General features: G+C 42.8%; 1 protein-coding gene across 1 annotated transcript in view; it reads right to left on the bottom strand.

Moving 5' to 3' along the window:
* Window positions 1-4,509: 4,509 nt before the first annotated feature.
* The window catches only part of LOC144721608 (uncharacterized), a 29,494-nt gene continuing 8,703 nt past the window's right edge, over window positions 4,510-25,300 (bottom strand). The window contains exons 5-7 of the mRNA XM_078599381.1: window positions 22,182-22,410; window positions 20,292-20,512; window positions 4,510-5,279 (exon numbers count right to left, since the gene is read on the bottom strand). Coding sequence (XP_078455507.1) covers window positions 5,112-5,279; window positions 20,292-20,512; window positions 22,182-22,410 — 618 coding nt within the window. The 3' untranslated portion in view covers window positions 4,510-5,111. The remainder of the gene's footprint in view (window positions 5,280-20,291; window positions 20,513-22,181; window positions 22,411-25,300) is intronic.

Below are 25,300 nucleotides of genomic sequence, written 5' to 3'. Positions count from 1 at the left end.
ACGAAACCCCACACTGACGGTATCCTCTAGAAATATATTATGGAAGCATTGTGGCTTTAACAGCTTCACAATTTCCTTGCATGAATGTGAGATATTCTGACAAGTGTTTTTGTCCTCCGCCTACCCTCACGCCCCCTGACTTGAAAAAAAATAAATGAATAGTCTGGAGTTAGCAATTTATACCTGTGCTGCTACCGAAGCCCTCGTTTTTTAAGAGTGCACCTGGTTACAATTGTCATCAGGAGCGCGCAAACTGCGAGCCGGGAGGGCAAGAGCTGACTTGGAGTGAGAAGCCTGTCTATCGTATGCCTCTATAAAGCCATGCTGTTCACATAATAGCAACAATTATGGAATAATCATAAACTGTGGGGAATATCGTCTGTTGTAGGGTGCGTTTATTTTATATAGCCGTGAAGTCCATAAAGGTGTGTTCATATACTCCCATGAAAACATTTCAATACCCAACGCTGTAAGGTTGTCGTGCTTATGTGGTCATACTTCACCAGTTTGACTTGGTGAAGGTAGGGAGCATGATACACTACAACACTGGGCTTTTGTGCATTGACCTCTGCTGACCCAGAAGCAGCAGCCTATAACACCTGTTTTATGCATTGCGGTCACCCATCTAAGCACTATCCAGACTCAAAGCTACTTTGGTTACCGAGACGTGATGAGTTCAGGCGCACTCTGGGTGAAATTAAGTTGCATTCATCCTCAATCCTTCCACTGCGTTGACCATTACAGGATCGTGAAAAATGCCATCGGCTTGGCGAGGACTTCATCCAGCAGTAGTCTGACCATGGCTGATGGCGATTGCAACTCCATCGGCAATGGCCAATGCTTGCGACACGTAAATGGTCGAGAGTATCTTCACGCAACTGAGCGAGCTGCAGATTTATACCTCAATCAGTCCAAGTAAATGCCAGGGCCCAACAGCGCAATTATAACCAAGGTACAGGGTTACTATTTTCTGCTCACAAAAAAAACAATACCTACCTACACATGTCAAAATGTTCCATTATAATTCATACTTAAAACATAAAGAACAATTACTTGCAAGATGTCCATGTGCTTGATCGTGGTCTCCAAGGAAAGCACCGACACTCTCCACCCACACGAAGACAACAAGAATTCTGACTAAAGCAGTCATTGGATTATATTAGTTGCTGCCCTAAATTGAAAAATTGGCAGCAATATTGACCTCAACATCTGCTATTTTTGCGCATACGACGACGATGACAAAAAAAAAGGAAATATGCTTAAAAGCATTAATTGGCCTACTTGAAGAGTTATTCAAATACTTTTTGATTATTAAATAAGTAAAAATGCAGCAGATTCACAAGAGCAAATGCAAGTATATATAGTATACCACTGTATAGGAAAATATGAACACCATTCAGCTATTGATCAGACCTTGTATACCAAGTGCTGCACAAAGGGAGATCCGAGTAACATTCGCAATAAGGCCGGACAATAGTCTGCACAACTAATGTCATTTAGCAGGAAATAGGAGAGAGAGAGAGAAAAAAACGTAAACACGTTACATTAACCACCGCGGCCATTATGCAAGCACGTAAGTTGGAGGAGCATCTTCCCCCTTCATTGTGCGCGTATCAAAGAAAGAGCTGATGAGCATCTGCTAAGTGCCAAGACGCGTATCCCCATTTGCTGAACAAAGCTCACGGGTCTCGTCAAAAAAAGTAGTGACTCCGGCACATTGGGGGGCGGCTCGTGCTAGGTGTGCTCTCGGATTCTCGTGCGCACAGCTCGTAATTGAGGGAGGCAGAAATGGACGGACGGAACATTTAACTGGCTCGATGTGCATTAGTGTCCCTCTCGCTGCAACCTCTTTCAGTGGCTTCCTGTTCTCAATAGCGGTGGAGTGGCTAGCCGAGAGAGCGCACAAGCTGTTGTTAACGGCAGATTGGTGGAGTTATTTACTCCAGAGCAGGACATCAAAATTGAACCCGAAAATGAACTTTTAGAGACATTGGCGGCAGTTTTTCAATGGGTTTACAGCACTTTAATGGACTTATCCAAGGCAATTAAGGGCTAGCACAGTGTGTACATGAACAAAACAAACAAAAAAATCATGCAATTTCTATTTGTAATATTGAATCATCGTTTGCTGTCACAGACAAAAAAATATGTTAGTGCTCTCTCTCTCTCTCTGTCGGTCATTAAAAACATGTTCTTATTCTCCGTTAGCCCGTGTTCCATCATGACACCATCTATCATGACTCGGGCTAATACAATTCCTCACAAAACAACAAAACACATTCATCACGCTCGTCTGCCCCCCTCCACACATTGTACATTATCTCCAAGGGGCCGCTGATTCAAAGCCGCGGCCGCTCGCAAGATAGATGGCCTGAACCCAACAACTACCAGGGGTTATAGAGAAATACCGCCGGCAATGGCGCCGGCGGCCCCCTTCTCTTAGAGGGAACAAATTTAGCGGCCGCTCTAAAGATGAGTTACTGGGAAGCCGTCGCGTCTGCGGCGAGGTTGTGAAATTGAAGAATAGCGGTTTGGAACAGATGGCGACAGGCTGTGATTGCATGGTGAAGCGAGCACAGATCCACGGCAACGACCCACACAGCCACACTCGGATGCACTTCCATTGTTTGCTTGAGGCCTTCATCACCACAAATTACTCTGAGGCCTCCGACATGTCTTTTGCGGATGTTGTGGGGGGGGGGGGGCGGAAAGAAAAGAAACCGCGCGCGAGTTTCGGTTTCTAAGCGGAGGTGAAGAAACTAAAATGCAGTGTGGACATTTTAGTATGTTGTGCTTTTAAATCACCGTTGCTGAGCACGGGCCCAAGAGGCCCGATATTCCCAAAATGCCACGCGGCTAGCAACAAACAGCACGGTTAAAGGTGCAATAAATGATGTGGTGATGCTGCGTTGACAATGCTACACACGCACAAATAACAACTAAACATTCGTCAATAATATTTGGCCTGAAATGAACAAAAACATATATCATTGGCGACGTTTCGGACAATGGCCCTTCGTCATGTGCTATGAAAAAGAGCGATTGCCCAAAACGTCGCTCATTAAAAAAAAATATTACTGACGAATGTGCCGAGTTCTTTTTTTCTGAAAGGTGTATTAGTTAAGAGTTCGCATGTTTCTCGAATTGAGAAAGAATGTGTGCACACTTTAAATATAGCAGCTGTTTTTTGTTTAATGGTGTGCTTCAAAAACAAATGGGAGAAACATCAGCAGGGACATTTTTTTAATAAAAGACTTTAAGCCGATTCGTTTCCACATTTTACTCTTGAGTGGTGATACGTTACAGATGACAACAGTAATGATGATTGGATGATTTTCTTGCTACCAGTAAATACGTAATTAACTTTAAAGATCGCCTTGACTTTCAGTGGCTAAAGAGACATGGATATAATAAGGTCAGGCAGCGCAAAGGGCCACGCAGAGGTCATTCTGAAATACCGTGGTGAGTGTTGGGTCAGCTCATTAACCAGGACCCATTATTGGCTACGCTGAGCTTGGATGAGAATGCAATTCCATTTGTAACGGCAAAGATCATCGTAAAATTCAACTGTCAACATTCATAAATCCACATTTCTCTAAACTACCGTACACATACGGCCTGATTGGTACCACAAGCCAGCAGCAATGCTGCATGCTAGAGGTTTGATTTGGAGGGAAAAAAACTGTTGGTGCCTTAAGATAATAGATTGTGCAAAGGAATAAGGCACAACCCCATGCAGAAAATCAGTGACAACGTCTAAGAGATTGCTGAAATTGAACCCACTGAACTTTACGAAACCGCAGTAGTTTCACGAGTGGTTTTCTAGTTCATTGAACACGGGATTCAGCTCCGCAGAAGCAATATTTGTTCGAACGAATGGGCTGGAAAAAACTACAACCATATGACTCCATCTATCTGAAGAGGCGATGCACAATTGGGATTCTTCATTTCCAATGAAGCCAAATCATATTTTTCTTTTGAAAAACTATGATATAACGCCACCAAAATCGACTGGCTCATCGTAGAGTACAATCATCATCAGCCATGATCAATCCACTGCTGGATGAAGTCTTCTCCAAGCCACCACCATCTCTCATAATCCTGCGATTATTTAGTCCAACTAGCTCCTGCACGCTCCATCTCCGAGACGGACGCCCTTTAGGACGTGTTACACTTCTTGGCTGCCACTCCTTCACTATTCTTGAACCTTGACTATTCCTTCTCGCAAAGTGTCCTGCCGAAGCCGACTTACTTCTTAGAAAAATAAAAAATAAATGTCTTTGCCCTGCTTATGTTCTCAAATCCATGGGTTTCTTTTTTTGATATCTCAATGTAACTCGAAGCATGCAAGCCTACATGTTTCAACAAATTACTATGCATTTAACGATTTCAAGTTCAAGGCATTCAATGAAATACATGGCAATGTTGTGTAACTATAAGTATGCAAATCTTTAACAAAGGAATTATGCTTCTGATTGCTTAACAAATCTAATATTGTAAGGCACACGGCAATTCAAATCAAGTTTATAGAGATCATTGAACCATACAAACCTTAAGTCAGAAGACCACAGAATGTTTACAAGAACAGACAATTCATGACGAAAAATTAAAAAGCATGCATTGACTTTAACTTTGAAAAGAATATATGAGCTTGTAATATAAATACACGTGAAGGATTAACAATGTAAAAATTTTATTTAAAAATCAATCACGAGTGCGCATTTAAACATTCGGGGCTGTTGGTTACGTTGATTATTTTTCAAAATGAAACCACTTATTGTGAGATGATATGAAATATTTATCACCAATTTATATTCCTATCCTAAGAGGTTGAGGTTTTTTTTTTATATACATTAGCCAAACAGCCCTCAAGCCAGTCTGATTAAATCTCCATCCTGTATTCCAGTCAAATGTCCTTGTGTGGTAAGTAAAAGACAAACATATTAATGTTGTGATGTTGCACCCTTTCATGTCCACTGACCTGGGGCTGATGAGATTTATGTTTCGATTAGTTAAAACACAAATCCCGTTAATTGATCAGCCGAGATGGCGGGACATCGCGGCGGTTAATGCGCCGCGGTTATGATTTTTTTTTTTACGCCGAATCAATCTCATATGCTCAGGATGATCCTGTCAATGTCATTGGCGGGGATTTTGGCGTCTGCATCCTCCCCGCACACGCGGAAGACGATGTGGGCGTTGTAGGGAATGACGGCGGTGCCCGTGCTCGGCTGCCATCCCCAGCTCCTGCCGCCTCGCTCAAACATCCTCACGGTCACCTTCCACACGGCGCAGACAAACCGCACACGCACACACGCACGCGCACACGCGCACACGCACATACACGCAAACACGTGAACAAGCGCACGCACGCGAATACGCACGCCGGCACGACGTGAATGTGAATGCGCGCACGCACGAATGTGGACATGCACGCGCGCGCAACAAAATGTACACGCACGGGCGCAAACACACACACAGGTACACGTGCATGCACAAACGTACACATGAACACACGTGTACACACACACGAACGCACACACGAACACAAATGAACACATGAACACAAGTAAATATAAACAGAATTGCTTAAAACCACACATGGATGCACATGTGCACACTCACCAACATGTATGCGCGAATGACTAAATTAATAGCAAAACCGTTCGCGTACACGCGTACGCACGCACGCACGTACACGCACGCGCGTGCACACGCACGTACACACACGCACGTACACGCGCGCACGTACACGCATGCAGGTACACGCACGTACACGCACGTACGCGCACGTACACGCGCGCACGCACAATTCGAGGACCATCATGAGCCAGGCTCAGGCAAGATTACGCAACACTTCTACCTCCCTCCCAAGGATTCTACGAGGTGCACGGGACCATATTATATTTTACGCACTCGGTGAAACTGGTAAATTGGAATTTTTATGCTATGCAATTTCCTGCTGCTTGTATTGGAGTTTTGCAAAACTGGCATGTATGGCAATACATTCTGGCCCCTTTTGGTGTGTATGTATGTGTGCGAGGCTGTATTTGTGGTGAAATGATACCATTAATGAAAGCACTGCAACATTACATATTTCATATGGCTTGATAGCTATATAATGTAGTTTTCAGTAAGCAGCCATCCCAATTTATGTGGCTGAAAGATGTGAAAGCATTAAAAACGCAGTCCATTTTAAAAGATGCGGTTGGTTAGTTTACGGTTAGTTAACCTTGCCGCGGGGTAAGTTACCATAAGTTACAGGATAATAAATTGTTTTATTGGGCTAAATTTGAATTTATTTCTCCCTTATTCCCCCAGTTAACCTTGCAAAAACGTATTACGACACGACGGTCCGCTACGCATTCATCCGTTCCTCCACCTGTGCCGTTTGCCAATTTGCGCATCACTCAATTCTGCAAGCACAATAACCCGAGAGCTGGTTAACCAACCAGTGACGATTTAACATCATGGCCTGTGAAGTGCTTCATACCCGATCACACTTTGGACTACATTCAAAGCGCACACCAAAACAAATAAAACCAGCACCCATTAACACTAACTTGAATAATTAGAAGGGTCTGTGCAGCTCACTTATGGCGAGCAAAAAGATTTCTACGACAAATAGAGAGCGGTGAGATGGGTTGTTTTTTTTCAAGGTAAGGCGACATTTTTGTCAAGGTTCATGTGGATAATAAAATACACCACACTGATATATTATACACCTGCAATTTGGAATTGTCTACCTTGTTTTCTTTCACATCAATGCTGCCTTTAACGGATACTTGACTGTCTCAAACAATGTATGCTCATCTCAGGTGCCCCTCCAACAATGCTCCATTCATATCCTTTAGTTATTCACTGCTATTCTCCTCTCGTCATGTGGAAATAAGAAAATATACAAGGGTAGATCGAGCTCAAATATCCAGTCAAGGACATCATCGGATGCGGAAATGGACTTGTGTCACCATCCTGCCAGGAACCGAGTATCAGGGGCGACTGTTCACGATGCTTTCCATTGTGCGAAGTTCACCACATCTGTGATGGGGATCGTCCTGTAGTAATCGCCTCTTGGGCATCAGATGTGATCCACATCGCCCGTGGGAAGTCTGCACGGGGTTTATGATCACCCACTGCGACTGGGATAGCGCAAAGCGAGGAGGTTTTGGCTGGAGGACTGCAATACCACTTTGCTATGGATTCCTTCAAGGCCCTATCCTTGGGTTATCTTCTTTTCTATATTGACTCTATCCTTGGTAAAGCCACATCCAATACATTTGAAAGTGACTGCAGTTGCATTTCTGGTTTCTCATTTTTACTGTCGTGACGAAAAAAGACTCACCCTGGGAGAAAAAAAACAAAGCAAAAAATGTAAGATTGCAAGCCATTATTTCACACATGCATAAACACAAAAAGGCAATGTTACACATTGTTGCATTATAATTGCATTGATTTGGATGTACACATATACCGAATGAAATGCAATTTTATTTTAAATTGCAAAAAAATCCATCTTACATACGCAAAAATATCTAGCACTCTTGCGCACAATGAAGAATTCGTTAAATAAAGAAAGGACAAGTTAAGACTCGCCGTGCCGAGCAATGCTACTGTCACACCAACACATAGTGTGATCGCATTGAATTGAAATCCAAATGGTCCTCATGGCGAACGCATGGTTCCTGGTGGGAAAAACATCTGCTGCTAAACATGCTTGACCGTGTACAATGCGACGGATTAATTGTAGGTAATCAAAACTCGAGTCAAATGCACACCACCACCCACATAATCCTAATTACTGCACATAAGGCAAATTAAATACATCAGTTCACCACTTTAGGGAATTTCACTTTTAATAACCGTTGAGTGTAATGAGTTCATTACAGCACATGTTGTTAATGTGAGATCAAGTCTGAACTCTGATCCTTCCACATTTCCCCCTTCTCCCAACCATTAATGCAATTATTTCTTACAGCTCTCTATATCCTTCACTGTTTTCCATGGGCCACACTGCCCGAAAACGCGCCTGTCTCTCGGGCAAGCAAATCTCTCCCACGCTTTGCGATCCCTTAGGTTCAGAGACAGCAGCAAGATGCTAATAGAAGCCCTGGGCAAAAGCACATCAGCCCTGAATTATTGAGCTACTAAACCGTAACCAATTTCAAGCCACAGGCAAAGGAGACAGACCCATAAAGTACTGAACATTATTAGAATGACAAGCCCCGTGACGATGTTGGTTTAAATAAATTAGAGTGAATTAATGTTGAATGTTCTCGGTAAACTGAGGGTGCTAGGGGCTAAATATGTGTTACTGTGACAACTGCGAAACAGAAAGATTCCGTTTCAAATGCAGTGCAGCCCAAGCAAGCCAGATCGCATCCAATCAGTACAATATGTTTTCCAACTCTGATTTCAGATAGTTGCTTTGAAAAAAAAAGGCTACTTTATTTATGAGGTTTGTTTTTTGATATTCAACGAACCATAATTTGAATAAAACTGTACAGAAATGTCCTGCTGCCACATGCCAGTGGTGGCAGGCAATTAGAAACATTTTGTGCAAAGTTGCAGATGGGAGAATATTGCAAGACTGTATTTTTACACGTGGATTAGAGCGTTATTCGTGTTTTCCTATCCTATACCCAAAATAAGTACGGTGTATCGTACGGTGCAAACAGTGCAACGATACCGTCATGCATTATTCACAGCATTTTATTCTACTGTACCTAATTGTAATGCAACAACTGTTTTTTTTTCTTTTCACCCAGTTGGTAACCAACATATTTATTATTTAGGTTCTAAGATTAATTTAGATGACCTGATACCGCACTGCTTGAGATGACTGGATTTCCAGACTGTGAAATTTGATGGTTCTAACCTTTCCCGTAGGCCACAATAAAAGACACCGCACGGAAGATGTCACCGCATTCATCAGCTGGTGAGGTCGCACCCTATTCCTTTTATCTACCAAAAAAATGAGCGTGCGTGAGACAGAGCGCTTCCGCGCTTTGTTCACCGTCTCTATTAAATCTAACAATAACTTCATTAAGGATTTTCTGTTATTCAATTGCTGCAGCTGCCATCTATTTTCAAAGAGGAATTAATGGTGTTGTATATATTTTTTTTGAATCTAAAAAGCTCTCCCCCGGAATACATTACCATACTATTTACCAGTCTCCTATTTGTTGTCATTTGAGGGGGAGCTCAATTTAACCGTATCCCTCCGCTTTTATGTTTGTCACCTGTGAACCTCGCCTCAGCTTTACCGCAATTCAGTTTGCCAGAAGTCACCCTCTGCAGTAAATCACAGGCCAATCATTTTTCTGTGCAGAAACCGACTTTAAACACACAATTCTCTCCATTCACATCAAAGGCAAAACAATACGACTGTTTAAATTGGAAGAAGAAAAAAAAATATCACCTGCCCCCCCCCCCTTTCCTCCACTCCTTCCAACCCCCCATCCCCCGTATATTTAATTTGTATTGATTAATGCACTGGCATGAGAAATGTACAATTGCGTTATTGTGCATGTGCATGACGGCACAGAAGTTAAGCTTCGTGTGCTAAATGATTCCCCAGGTGAAAATGTGATCAACCACATTTTCACAATCACCCCTTAAGTAGAGAATTGTGCGTGACCGTCATTTTGTCGACAGGCTTTTACTTAGCAACAGGCATCAAGGGTGACGATGTGAATGCACAAACGAGGTGAATAACCTGCCTAATAACCGGTGCCATTATCTTCCTCGTAACACATCTGCGTCTGACAGCAAACACGTTCAGTTCAGCAAGAAAACGACCTATGAAGGTTTTGTTCACATCGGTTTAACTAACCGTACCACACAGCTAATTAATGCACCTCCCACCTTGTATACAGATATAGTTTACATCACTTTGTCTGTACTCCGACAGATTAAGGGTTAAATTTCGATTTAAAGCTTTCGTGACTGCAGGGATTCATCTTCTTGGTTCTTTCGGTAAAGTCACGAAGAAGGGAAGTAATAAAATAAAAAAAAAATAAAACATAATAAAATAATTCTCACGACGTTTCGGCCACAACGCAAGCAGCTGTCCTCAGGTGAAGACCAGGTCTGTCGGGGAGACCTGCCTAATAACACTGTCTCCCCTACAGACCTGGTCTTCACCTGAGGACGGCTGCTTGCGTTGTGGCCGAAACGTCGTGAGAACTATTTTATTATGTTTTATTTTTATTATTTTATTACTTCCCTTCTACGTGACTTTACCGAAAGAACCAAGAAGAGATTAAGGGTTCCCTACTCCCTATGAGTCATTGAGGTCGTTTGGCCATACTTCACTTCGCTGGTCAGTGGAAGATGGTAAAGGGTGGGGGGGGGGGGTGCGTCCAGGTTTCATTCGAAAATCACTCAACACCGACGGTAGCCATGGCCGGGAATCAAACTCAGTTCACGGGGCCCATAGCGTAGTACGCAAACCACTGCGCCACCACTCCACCCAGCATATATGCGTACACCCCAATAATTCGGGGTTTTTTTTTCCTTCCAGGGGCATATATTTTACCAAGCATTCAAGCCTGCAATGTGACACTACAATAAATAGGTCATTTAGAAAACTACAGTTTCGTCACGGGTGAGACACCACCTTGCAAACATCTCATGCCTAAAAATATCCTCTTAGATAAATGATCAGAGCGCTGAGACCGATGCCTCAAAGAGACCCGATGAAGGAGGTCCCCTGCAGCCGTCTCTAAGTGACACATTTGCATATAAATGATGTTTACCAGAGACCCAAGTGGAGCAATAGCATGAAATGCAAACTTCAAGAACTTCTCAATAGGGCAACTATCATTAATTCACCAGCTGAAAAGGTCAGTCGTGGCAGGTTACAATTTATCACTCATCGTTCCATTTAACGTTCAAGTTGTCTCCCAAGGGCTCATTATAGTGAGATGTGGTACTATCAATATGTGATGAAATGCTGATAGTTGAGTGACCAACAAGCACAATGGGCAGCACGTTATTAGGTAAACTCACATCAGGTAACGTATCTGATTGCCCCAATAGATCACTGTATCCAAGCACAACAAACCACCTTTGAGCAACGCCATTATACGGCTCACTTTCTACACAGAGCGCGCGAGTTTGATCGGGGCATTTGTTATGGACAAGCGCTTTTCTTATTTATTGTACCCGGAAAAATAAATAAATTAAGAGCTGAATTTGATGACGACGCGAAAAAAATTGCCGTTGTTGTCTAACTTGTCTAAAGGAAGAAAAAAAAACAGTGTCTAATGCCCGAGCATCACCTGCTATGACGTACGGATCGGAAACATGACCACCGACGAAGCGGATGGGACAAAAAACGTATACAAGTTGGTAGAGAAGCACGGAGAGACGCAGGCTTGGGACCGAAATAAAAACACAGGGATTAGGGGACATGGGCAGGTTGGTGGCAACACACTTGACCGTGGATTAAAGTAAATGGGCTTGTTAGAAAGGAAAGATGGCCAATGGGCGAGACTAACACCTGACCAGCAGCCAAAGGAGGGAACATGCCCCAGAGGATGACCACTGTGGAAATGGAAAAACAAAATCGGCTCTGTCACATCTACCAATGAGCTATACAGCTCAGTGAGCCTTACCTGATGAAATAAAAATAGTTAATAGCTTAATAGGATTGCATCGCAGGATCGTGGGAGACGGTGGTGGCTTGGCGAGGCCTTCCTTCATCCAGCAGTAGATTAATTACGACTCATAATGATGAGGATGATGCTCAGTAACAATCCGCATGTGTGTGTGTGCGCTAACAGTGTCGTGGGTACCGCCATACCATACAATTTATTTATTTCCCTGTGACGAGTATTATTCTCATGTGTGGAGCAGTGGCGGTGCTGTTAGCCCATTCCAGTATGAATTCAGCAAGCTGAGTTGGATCCCCAGCCACAGCTAACAGTCCCTGGGCATCCACGCCTTCGCCAATCCGCACTGACCAGCGTGGTGAAGTATGGCCAGTACAACCTTCACAACTGATGCAGCTTCCACGCAGCAGTGGATTTACAGAGGGTTGCAAGTTTGGAATGTTTTGTTTAATTCTTTTTGAAGAACCGATGCATTACCAGCATCGTTATATTTAACTTTGATCGCATTCATTTGTTGTCTGAACCCGCACTTAGCAGGGGTCGGATAACGGTAGAAATAATAACAATAGCTGAAGATGAAAAAAACCACCCAGACCTCACTATAGATTACTGTATTAGACTGTTTCGAGTGGTGAAGTGTTGAGAACTGCAGCATTAGCGGCTGTTAGATGGGCGGGAAATGTGATGGGTAGAGGGCAGGTAGGCAGTGGCGACAGACTGTCTCCTATTGACAGCTTGATGCTGTGCTCAAAGAATATGAGTTCCATTAAAACAGGAAGAGGGGAGACTTTCCTTCTTCATGGCTGGTCCTGCTGTCAACTCCAGTTTCATCCACCGCTCCTGATCTGCCATGTGCGGCAATGAACCCGTGTCAGTACAAGTGATTTTTTTTTGTTTTTTAATATATTAGGTTTTACCAGCTTAATAATGCAGTTAACAAAGCACTTTTGTCTCCCTCTACAAACATATTCCCACCCACTAATGGAATTTAATATTTATGCATTAATGACTTATTCATGGTGCAGCACTGTCTTTCATTTACTTAAGTCGCACTTCTCGTGCAGATATTTCCAAAACTCATTTTTACTGAAAATGCCACCCAAGGATACCAACTGACAGCAAGCGCCGCTCTAATGACTTGCTGTGAGATATGGAATGGGGGGGGAAAAATAATTACTTTAAAATCCCTCCGTCCGTCGAATGCACATGTGAAGCAGGTAAAGTGCACGCGGGCAGTGTACATATATATCACTGTCGTAACGTCAAAAAAATCAGGCTGCAGTTACCCTTTTCTTCGCAGCCCTTTGCTAATCCACTGCTGGATGAAGACATCCCCACGCGGTGATCGATAGGAGATCATCGGGGTTGTTTGACCATATTTCACCACACTGGTCAGTGCGATTTCGGTGAAATGGAGAGGACAATATCAATTCAGATGTGTCTTGCCACTGATGTCAGGGAATCGAACTCAGATGTCTGGGTTCATAGCACAGTGAACTAACCATCGCGCCACCACTCACCATCCCCCCCCTCCTACCCCCGTCCAAGCCAACCCTCGGTTACATTCACCTAACCACAAATGCACTAATTCTCAGACTTATTTACACCTTTTAAAAGTTAGAATGTCAAATCAATTACAGACACTGAATGAAGGTAGATTTTGCAATGCATTTGAAAAAAAAAAACACCTGCATGATGGGCTCTAACCTTTTTCTGTAACAAATTACGAGATAATGTATTTTTTGTGCCAAGGAGGTGAGACATTTTCTTTCTTCCCGTATAATTCATTTTCCATGAACAGTTTCAACTATGCATGATTCTCTCTACTTTTTAAGTGCTGCCTCTCTAAATACTGCAATGTTTTATTAATCAGAATCCATAGAAGAGCAACAGGATAGCCAGTGCCTCTACATGCATGTACATTATTAGGGATTTGCAAAATCCCATTTCTTGTAATGGGTTGGGTTGCCTAATTTGGAAGGGCAGCCCAGGGAGACAATGGCTCCGTGCCTCTGTGATCAATAGGTCATTGCAAACACTTCTTAAGTAATCCCTTACAGGCACGGGCAGTGTATAAACCTGATCTTTCAGTAATGATTTTCTTCGAGGCAATTGAGTAACCACTTTCTGGAACAGCTCTGCCGAACTATCTAAGCCTCATCGAAACATCTTTCTCCCGCTTTAACTCCAACATGATCATCAAATACGTAGATTATTCTTTTTTGTGCAACACCGCATCCGCCGTGTTGGGGTGTTGTTGATGTTGTGCATTACACAACGGCACGGCAGAATCAGCAGCGAGCAACCTCGGAATCTCCGCTAAGTGAACGATCGTGCACTTCATTACTTCTCCATTAGCCCTGCGACTTGGGAGACCTGTGTCAGCTATCCGCTGCGTGCCTCGGAGGTAAACTACCTGTTAGTGATCTAAAAACATCTAAAAGGAAACAGCTCTCGGTGAGGCCGGGGTAGGCCAAACACCTCGAGGCACTTTACAAAACAAAAAAGGCTGAAAAAAAAAGCGGCTTTTTTTTTTTACAGGCGCAGCGATGCTTGTCTATTTGCACAAGCTGTGATGGGCAGATTCTAAACGATTAAGAGAATTTGCTAAACATCTGTACTACCGGTAGGTCAATACATTTCCCAAAGAATTAAATAACCAAGTCGCTAGAGCATTTCCAAGGGCTGCGCAGTGTTCACCGGGCTGGATCTGGTTTGGCGAGGTGCGTTATGAGGTTGATGACACAGGTTGGATACCTACCTGGGAAAATGGAACCCTTCGAAATGTAATAGGTGTTGATTTGAAGCTTTCGTGACTGCAGGAATCCATGCTCTTTGTTTCTATCGGTAAAGTCACGTGGGTAGAAAAAATAATAGATCACGACGTTTCGATCGCAACACAAGCAAACAGCCGTCATCAGTTGTCCTCCTGCTGTGTTTTTTCACACCTGATGACGGTTGCTTGTGTTGCGATCGAAACGTCGTGATCTATTATTTACCGAAAGAACCAAAGAGTATGTAATAGGTGAACAAGAAAAATCATCCGCAGCGTTTAAGAAAAAAACCCAGCCAAATTAATATTTTGACTATGTTGTACCTCAACAATGTTATACCAGTTAATCATTTGTTGCCAGGGGTATGGCTATTATGCCGGTTTGTTCATTATCACATGCAGATACGCTACATAATGCGGTGAACTGTGCAAAATTATAATGCTTTAAAAACACACACACACAAGCTTGCTCTTTTCTTCCCGTCGCATCGGTAATTACCGGCAGAGAAAGCTTCCTTTCACACCTTCCGTGCTGTTCTTTACAGCGGTTTCTAATGGACAGATCGGAATAGAAAGCGCTGCGCATATAAAAGGAATTGGTGAGTATTGCACCGATAATTACAGCTGAAGATGAATAGAGTTGCACGTAACGCATGCAGCGGTGGCGCGGCGGTTCGTGCGATGCGCTGTAAACTCGGTCGACCCGAGTTCGACTCCTGGTCACGGCTGACATCAGTGACAGATGATGTCTGAGCTGCTCCAGGGAACTACACAACTGGCCCCTTTACCAACCAGCGCTGACCAGCAAGGTGAAGTATGGTAAAAAAACGTTTAGAAGCCTTCATCCAGTAGTGGATTAACAAAGCGCTGTAAAATTTTGATTTAAAGCTTTCGTGAATGCAGGGATTCATATTCTTGGTTCTTTCAGTAAAGTCACGTAGAAGGGAAATAATAAAATATTTTTTATAAAACGCTGTAAACCAACCATATTTAATCAAAGGATATATTTTGGTGCTCGGCAACTTTTCCAGCAATTCCCTGAATCTGTGTATCATGTGAGTTAAATATTTTTTGCCTCGAAAAAAATACTTTTTTAAGCAGCATCGTCCAGTTAAAATGGCAATAATAACGATATGGTGACTTTAAATATTGCCTTTAAAAAGCGTGTTGCTTATTTTACTCGAACTATATTCCTCTAACTATATTCCAACCGTGTTTTCTGTTTCGTGTCAGGAGATAACAACATTTCCATCCGGCAGTGTCTACAGCTAGTAGTGAACCATGTTGTAGAAGAGCCGACCATGGATATCATCAGTACCATTTCGCACTGATCAATGGTCAAATAACTTCCATGCTCAAAACGACGTCGGGAGAGGTCTTCATCCAGAAGTGGATTAATTAAAAACCTCTTTGATATTAAAAGCGTATCATTAACTAGATGGTATTCCCAGATCAAAACACAAACCCGGAATCTGGTTTGCCTACATTACGCGTGGTGATTGCCATTGCGTACATATTTGGAGTGAGTGTTGTGGTTGGCAGGATTCGAAGGGACCTCCAGGTCACCATCAGCCGTGACCATGGTCAATCCACTGCTAGTTGAAGGCCTCCATTCACCACCAAGCAACTCAGTCATGTTCTGGTAGGTTGGCCCTTAAATTGACCACCTCACACTAAGCACAACTCAATTCAGTTTAACATCCGATTGCAATTGAGATTTACGGTTGGGCCAAGTGTGCAATTGCCAAACTCCAGACCGGTTAGTATGGAAAATAAGAATGTGACTGGTGACCCAGTCAAACTCTAGCACTTAGTAATATGACATCATGATATAAATATAATGTTGCTATACTTAGCACGTTTGGACTTCTTTTACATTCGAGAATGCAACTGACAATGCACGTTAGTTCTTAATTCATCACTCTGCTTCTAATGCGGACTGCATCTATTATGACGAATGTGGTATCACCACGCCTATGCCAGTCGCTGTGAGCAATGAGGTAAAAGATTGGTCGAAACACAAGCATCCTGGCCAAATGTGCCCTTGAGCATATCATAATTGTTCAAATTGGCAACGTACATGAACACTAAATCTTCCCTGAAGGCACTTGCTTTGCGCTCCAGCAAACAAGACCTTCGGTCATAACTCTCAGCCGACCTTTGCTCGATGGGTACTCGCTGCATCTCTGCTGCTGCTGCTCGCATTGTCTGGAATCCCTTCTTGTGGCTGTCTGCACTTCTAAGATAACCCTCCGCTAATTCTCACCCAGGCTCAAGACTCTCCTCTCCTGCCTGTGACCATCTGTGTATGTAAGTTGAACTTCTTTCACATGGCACATAGCCAGCCGTGCTAATCGGAGGTGCGGGGGAAGGACAACAAACAAAACACAAAAAAGCAGTTCTACAGAAAAGAGTTTGCAATGTTGATTTACAAGTGCATAGCTCTCCAGTGTGATTCCTAATATCGGGAGGAAGAGTGTTCCAGGCGCCACAGAAACACATCTGAGAGCGAGCGATGCAGTGACCGTCTTTATTCGATGGCTAGCCAAAAGCCGCTTTTCATGGAATGTCGTCCTTCACACTTTAACCACACCAGCATATCAGCTGACTGTTGGGCCTGTAGAAATCTACCCATTGTTCCCTACTCTTAAGAGGCCCCTCAGTGTGTGAACGTATATTTATTATTTTTCGATTTAAAGCTTTCGTGACTGCAGGGATTCATCTTCTTGGTTCTTTCGGTAAAGTCACGTAGAATGGAAATAATAAAATAATAAAATAAAACATAATAAAATAATTCTCACGACGTTTCGGCCACAACTCTGTCTCCTCGACAGACCTGTTCTTCACCTGAGGACGGCTGCTTGCGTTGTGGCCGAAACATCGTGAGAATTATTTTATTGTTTTATTTTATTATTTTATTATTTACATTCTACGTGACTTTACCGAAAGAACCAAGAAGATATATTTATTATGTTTACAAAACAGAGGGAATATGTAAAATCACAGATTTAGACTGAAAAACGGAAATAGGAACATGTGGATTACACTATGTAACACAATTATGTTCCTGGGTAGTAAGTGTTATTTTGTAATTGCTTATGCCTAAAAAGTACAGAAAATGGCTATTATTCCCCACAAACTTTGCTTTTGTGACCAGGACAGTTATATTTTGAAATATACCTATTTTCAATGAGAAAACTGGCGAATTTGTGTCTTTTCGTTCACATGAAGTCAGAAAAAAACAACATGAATCAAAATTAACATGTAGTTATACTAAAGTAACACAGTGTTATGTAAAAATGTTGAACTTTTTTCGCACCGTACGTAGTCAATCTTGCTAATCGAAACATACACGAATTAAATACATAATTCACACAGTTGATTAAATGCAATTATTACATCTGTGCCATGTTCACTTCCCTTTTGTTGATTACAGTAATGATATATTTTATAACTTGAAACGTAATCATGAATTAGCATGAACATCAAAACGTCTCACATTTTCCTGCACGGAAATAAAGACACTCTTCAGGGTCAACTGGTTACACACGGTGTGGACAATTAAATGACGCGTGTGAAATTGCGTGTGACCAATTTACGCTGAACTCTTTTGCAATTAAAGCATTACAAACAAAACGGACTGATCACAGTAAAGAATGGTAATGTGCATTGTAATTACAAATATCGGGAATTGGTGGCATTGTGGTGAGTGCGCTACACTCTGAACCCGGTGACCTGAGTGTGATTCTCAGCCAGGGCAAGCATCAGTGGCGAGTGATATCCGACCCAATTGTGGCCCTACCCCTGCCCCCCCCACCACCGACCCATCAGCAACCCATAGCGACCAGCGTGGTGAAGTATAGTCAAGCAACTCCCGTGGCCGACATAGCACGGGGAGGCCTTCATCTGGCAGTGGATTGACATATGGCTGGACATTATAATTATCATGAGTTACCAATAAATAGTACTGTAGTTAACAATAAATATAATTGGGAAACAAGTATTGCATACGTTGTATGCTAATGTTTCGACATGAGTTCACCGTAAGATTGATAAATGTGGAATGAAATCTAAAGCACCGAATAAAATCCTAGCTATGTAACGAAACAACATCACGTATCCAAGCCTTAGACAAAACAAACCCAACAAGCTCTGTCACGGCTAATTAAAATTCTTCTTCTTAAAACACTGGGGACTTGAAAAATAACACACCGTGTTGTCGCCTTGCCTCCGCTGACATCCTGATGAAATATTTAATGGCATGATTGATGTGTACATTTACCAGTTTTGGACAAAGCTAAGAAACATTTAATTATTGTCAGATTAGAGTAATCGTTTTGTTGTTCAGTGGTTCTTCAAAGCAAAAAAAGGTCTGCACCTGGCGAATGTGTATAGACGGAATGGTCTTTGGCATATAAAACGAGCCCCTCAAGTGGAAATGAACCAATCATTACTTACTTCTGGTGATAAAAAGTGCTGTAGAATTTAATTGCTAGTCAAATAGCAGGCCCGTGCGAGTGGACCCGGCAAGCGCTAATTAATCTGTACCGGGAATGAAAAGGCATTGGTTCTAAAAGACCTGGGACTAAAGAAACACAAAATTGCCAAAATCTGTTCTAAGCACAAGTGCCACTCTCCTCTTTCACATGGGAACCAAGTGCTATCTAGCCAGCTGGCCATGCAATCTGTCTGGGCATCACAGCTGTAGCAAAGAGGAGCTAATACATTTTTTTCCTACAATGTGCAGGCGGGGGGGGGACCACCCACAATGGCTTACCAATGTAACTATTGTGTTAGCTTTTAAAGAGCGCCGATACATTCAATATCAATTTACATGCGTGCATTTGAATCGTTAAGATCACACAGAAAAGAAGGCACAATTGGTTTGAAATTAATAAAATGTTACGATTTTTGTTTAAAGTATTAACAATCTAACGTCAAATTCGCAGATATGTTACCTGCATGGTGGGTGCAATCTCGCGGGCGTAATGTATTTTACTTATTTATTACGTTAAAAAAAAGATAGCAACTGTGCACTTTTGAACCAGAGTGCAGAGATGTATACTTGGGAACGTGCGCATGTAAACATGAATTAAAATGTACATACGCTAAAAACAAGGAGATACATTATACCTCTCCGTCTGACAAGGCAATTACACAGCCTCGTAATGAGCCACTGCTGCTCCCTACTGCCGGCAGACGATATCGCTTAAAGGCCTGCAGGTAATAATCATCGTTTTGTGATTTGTCACGGATGATGAGACTAAACAATTTGCAATTAGAGGACCGGGTTTATATGATAACATAGCAAGGACGGTTTAAAGACATCTCTGCACGTGCAGTTAATTTCATAATTAGGGGGTTTTGCACGCTGCAGTAGAAGATGATCGTTTATAATTGACTTGGTTGGAAAGCGAATAGCTTCATCCAACGTGCGTCGATCTTTACCCAGGCCGAATTGCTGTACGGCGACACAGGAACATTTTGTACACGGCCTGCAAACAACTTCACCGTCCGTCATCTTCGTCTGCGAAATAAGTCCAAACGGCTATATATACACAGTCGCCAAGTAATTACGGTTACCGACATAACAAGAGATGTGCCCGTTTCTATGGCTTCTCAAAAGCTCAATGGGCTCTCACCTGGTGAAGGAAAGAACACTGTCTTGCATTGACAATCACTGGGGATGAGACGGCAGGGGACGAGAGGGGGACGAGAAGGGGGACGAGAAGGGGGATGAGAGGGGGGAGATGGGACGAGAAGGGGGATTTGAAGGGGACGAGAAGGGGATGAGACGGGGACAAGAAAGGGACGCGATTGAGGAACGACGGTGTCCACATAGCACAGCGAACACCGACTCAAACCTACAGGGTTGCCTGGGTGTCGAGCGTTTCCGTCGTTACCTGCGGGGTGTAGCCGAGAATGGCCCACACGTAGCCCATGGTGGCATTCCTCTGGTGGGAGAACTCGAGCAGCTCTGTCTCCTTGCGGTCCAGGGCCACGCTGGGACAGCCGTTGTAATCCCCGAGCAGACGCATGCCTCCCTGAAGCTCCACCACGTCCCACGTGCCTATGCCACGCAGCGCGCTCTGACACTCCTTCAGCTGTTGGTACGAAAGGTGCCCTAAAAGAAACCATTGGGGTAAAAAAATTAAAAAATAAATACCCAAAAATGTTTAAATCATCTGAAAAAATTGCCGGAAATCTGGCCTACATATTTAATTTCAGATGATCTGGAAATGTTTTTTTTTCGAATTGATCCGAAGGAGTGAGGTTACAGGAAATGATTTACAAATTGTAAATGTCGTGGGTTTACTCTCCAACACACCGGTGTGCCTAAATAGTAACTAATTGGCATATTTTATTTACGTGACAACCCTTACTAATGGACTGTATCGAGTGGTGGTGGGTTAACGACACATATTTACGCAATTTAACCCAGAAAAAAAACCCTTAAGGAAGTTACGTCACTTCCACTATGTTACGACCGCACATTTGTTAATGTGAAATATCCAGAACAACAGAAAATCCAAAACAGTCCTTAAAAATAAAAAAAATCTGAAAATGTGAATAAAAAACGTATCTGTAATATATACACACAGGTCTATAGTTTGTATGTCACTTACAATTACTTTCTAAAGCATATGTATATGCACGGCTCGTTTTTTTGTGAACCCACTGCTGGATGAGGCCCCCCCCCCCCTCCCCCATTATGGGCTGTGTTAAATATTTTGACCATACTTCATCACGCATTGGTTGGTAAAGGAGGGGCGAGTGCTCGTGCCCACCACAATATCGACTGCACCCGTCTTTTGTGCATGGCGGTCACCCACCCAAGCACTGTCCAGGCTCAACCCCTGCTTGGTCTCCGAGATCTGATGAGATCAGAAGTAATCCGTTTCATTTGGCCTTCGGCCGAACGCAAGTAAAACCCGTTATTTAATCAGTTTCTAGAGTATAGCGAGATGAGAGCCTCAAATCAGTCAACAATGACTAAAAATTAAAAAAAAGATAATTTAATTTGTAGAAATTCTGCTCCGAGGCTTACAAATGTCAGTTTGCTTGACACGTGATGCACACTCTTTGCAAGGCATATAATGGTGTGTCCCTGGTGTGGATAAGGAGGCCTTTTGAAGTGAATTCAGGAAGTAGTTCCGAGCTGTTATTTTCCGGGGCTATTCACCGACACAGTGTGATGCACTGTCATCTGCGGAGTTCTGAAATGGAATATTTTCTCTACTCATGACTTGACGGCAAGACCACAGTTGTAATAGGATCGGTGAAATAAAATATAAAAGAAAACATATTTGGCAAGGTTTGCACATTGATTGCCCTCCATGTATATTTGCACATTGAGGACAGTGTTATTGATTATTATTATTATTTTCGAACATGAGCAAGCAAATGTTGAATTTTTCAGATGACGTGTACAAAATTTGGAATCACATTTAGAAACGGTTCTCAGGAAGCCCAATGCTGGCTGAAGGGCCTTCTCCTAGACAGTCCTTCCACAGATGGTAATTGGCCTACTCTTTCACACTTGCTAGACCGCCTTGGATGAGGTCTGGGTTCCCACACTTTGCCCCACCACACGTGACCTACCGATTGTCAGGTGGACGTAGGTGGGGGGTGGGGGGGGTACTTAAGGAACCTGCCCCGTCGTTCCAACTGCCGCGTCAGAAGATGAAATCAGAGCGGCGACCTCTGGACTGCAGTGTGATATCATTACACCATGGCAGCATGGTCTATAACAACATAAATCTTTAACATGCCTTGATCTGTAGAAATCTCACCCGTTATCCAGTACGGTGTTATCGCATCAGTTAAACTTGTAAGGTATGAGTCCTGAAAACAGAGCATGACGCTGTCCACATCTTCCGGCCCAACAATGTCCTCGTTCTTCTGTAACTCAGCTTCTAACTGGCATTTGGGATTAATGAAGATAACCTTATGATGCATCTGCTTCTTCTTGATGCCCACACCTTTCTCGACAAGGAAATTCCAAAGATTTTCTATTTTTTTCTGAAAAACAAAAAAAAATGACCGTACTATTACATAACGCAAATCATTATTTTGTGTTACGTATGATATGATTTTGTGTCGAACTGGCACACTTATCTTATAGAGTGCATCCTTGCCTATAACAACACCAGCATTTATTCAAGAAATCCTGACTGCTGATGAAACAAAACTCGTTCAGCGTTTGATTTCATTGAACCATGGCTGCTGAAACTGTGCACTCCCAGAAGGCATTGCGGTTGACAGGAAGCGTAAAAAATACATTCATTAATTTTACGTGGAGAGACAGATGTATGGAGATATATTGTCTTCCCTTTCGTATTTAAATTTGTATTGAAACAAAACGAAGGCCCGTTACAGCACATCACAGGACTCGTTACAACCCGACCGTAGTCGTTTGCGTGGGATACTCCCAATGCAGCTCCTCCATCTGACACCGAGTAGGTGTGTACAGTTGGGCCGTGTAGCTCTCCAATGTGTTTCCGTCATATACCGTGTGTTGTTCGGGATGGTGTCGGATGTTCAATTCCACGTGCTGAGAGCTACAGAGTGACCGTGTGTTTTCCAAATATAGACTTACTCTTCAACGCTCAACAGCACGTGGTCTGTGGGGTTAGATAATATTTGACTGCCGTACTTTTTAGCGTGAACATTAAATCACCATCATCATCAGCGATGATCAGTCCGCTGCTGGATGAAGACCACTCTAATCTAATGTTATGCTTATAGAGTGCCTTCACTCAAGACGCTTGACGTAGTTTGAGAAACGATGACAGAATAGAATGATTTAGATGGCAGGGGCGTGCAAGGATTGATGAATGAGAACCCACGATAGGGGGTACTTGGTGATAACGAAAGGGTCGGGGAGGGATGGGAAGGAGAGGAGGGGCGAGGGGAGGGAAGAGGAAGAGATGGGGCATGAGACAAGAGGTACGCTTTAAGCCGTAGCCATCTTCCACAGTCCTGTCATTTCAAAATCAAAGTCACCCCTGCATGCGAGTAGTTGAAATTGTCACTCCATCTTCACGGCGAGTGCGAGCATTTCCTCTCTTGGCTGCCATTATGTTGTTATTCTGGACCATCGACAATCATCCCTTCGAGTGACGTGTCCCGCCATAGTCCACTTTCATTCCTTATCAGTCAAAATGAGATCTGTCTCGAACTTACCCATGTTCTCGAGAACATGTGTTCCTTTTTCTGTCTCCATGAGCAATTCCAATAATCCATCCCTCCATGCCAATAGGACATTACGTGTGCACATAGACGAAGCACAAAGCTAATGCTATATTTTTTTCACGGAAAGTACAGCAGATGGGCTGCAACTATGGCTGACTTAAACCATTACCGACAAAGAAACGGTGCTGTATAAAGTCTACTCGCAGGTAACTGTTTTTGATTCAATGTGACATTGGGGGAGGCAGTGACGCAGTGGTTAGCTCTGAACCCGGCATCCCGAGTTCGATTCCCTGCCACGACAGACACTAATGGCGAACGATATCTGAATCAGTACAGGACTCCACGTTTACCAACCAGCAGTGATCAGCATGATGAAATACAGTCAAACAACCCCCATGTTTAACACAGCGTGGAGCGGTACTTCATCCCCCATAACAGATACACGGCTGCATATTACTATTATTACTTTAATGATTATAAACCAACAGTATTACTTTAATGGTACGTTTTTAAAACACAACTTAATTGTTTTACTGCAGACGAATGAAAATTCAGATGCCCTTTTAAACCACTGCAAAAGAACCAATCATCCGTGGCTGATTACCATTCAACATTATTGTCCATTACATTTGAGGATATGAAGAAAATCGAAGCAACCATTAACCATGTAACATGCCGCGGCGTTTCTTTTTAAAATGTATATATATTTTTTTTCCCAACAATACAACTTGAATAGAGTATCTGAAACATTAACAAATATGCCTGTCGTAGTAGACGGGGTATGAACTCTGAATCGTCCCGGTATAATTGTATTCATGCGGTGCACAAATAAAGGCCTTTGGCACAAAGCACCATAGGCATTATATTATTATTTCTGCAGCCACACTCTCAAGTCGAACAGAGGTAATTCACAGCGCATCTTCATTTTCTGTTTAAACGTAATTGAAAAACGGAAAGGTCCTTGTATCCCATTGTACGTGTAGTGGGCCGTCGAAGAAAAGCTGGGATATTTTCCACCCTTTGTTCACACTATTACAAATACGTCCCTTTATAACCATGTTTTTCGGTCCGTAATCAGAGCCTTCATCTCTCTACCCTGCAAGCCACAGCTGTCTTTCTCCACTTAATATCAAGTTTGGAGACAGAAGAGAGATCCCTCTGTCCTTGCTTGCCGTAATTGGAGTACGCCGATAAGAAATAAACTACAGGATGCACGGTAAATGCACACTTTGAGTGAATGATGCCTTCAGCATTAATATGCTATCTTCATGCTCCCTCAAAATTATTTCCAAGATCTATTTCACATTCCTAAACTTAATGGATCCATAACTGTACAAACTATGTGTATCTTTCAGTTATTGTAAAATATGAGGGGGTTATTAAAAAATATGAAGTCCACGGTCATTATCGTGCTTAAAAGGCTCTTATTTATCGAGTGTAACCAAACCTCCAGAAATGCGAAAATTTCGAAATGACCCCTAATCAGGGAAATATTTGATGTCAGATTGTCTTTCGACAGTCACCAAAATGTTTGACTTTATCTCCAAGGCACTGAATGCAGGTCCTCATCGGTCTAATTTCACTTAAATCAAACTCTCATCATCCTGATAAGATCTCAATTGGTATCACTGCACGAAGAAAAGCACTTCCTACGAACGCAGAAATCCTATTTTTATCCATGAAGGAAATAAAGTAATGCGTAATTACGGGACCCAGA

This window comes from Lampetra planeri, chromosome 12, assembly GCF_965212315.1.
Source record: "Lampetra planeri chromosome 12, kcLamPlan1.2.h2, whole genome shotgun sequence".
In the NCBI taxonomy this organism is placed as follows: domain Eukaryota; kingdom Metazoa; phylum Chordata; class Hyperoartia; order Petromyzontiformes; family Petromyzontidae; genus Lampetra; species Lampetra planeri.
Note: the sequence above shows the minus strand (reverse complement) of the source record. Positions and strands in the feature narration are given on the sequence as shown.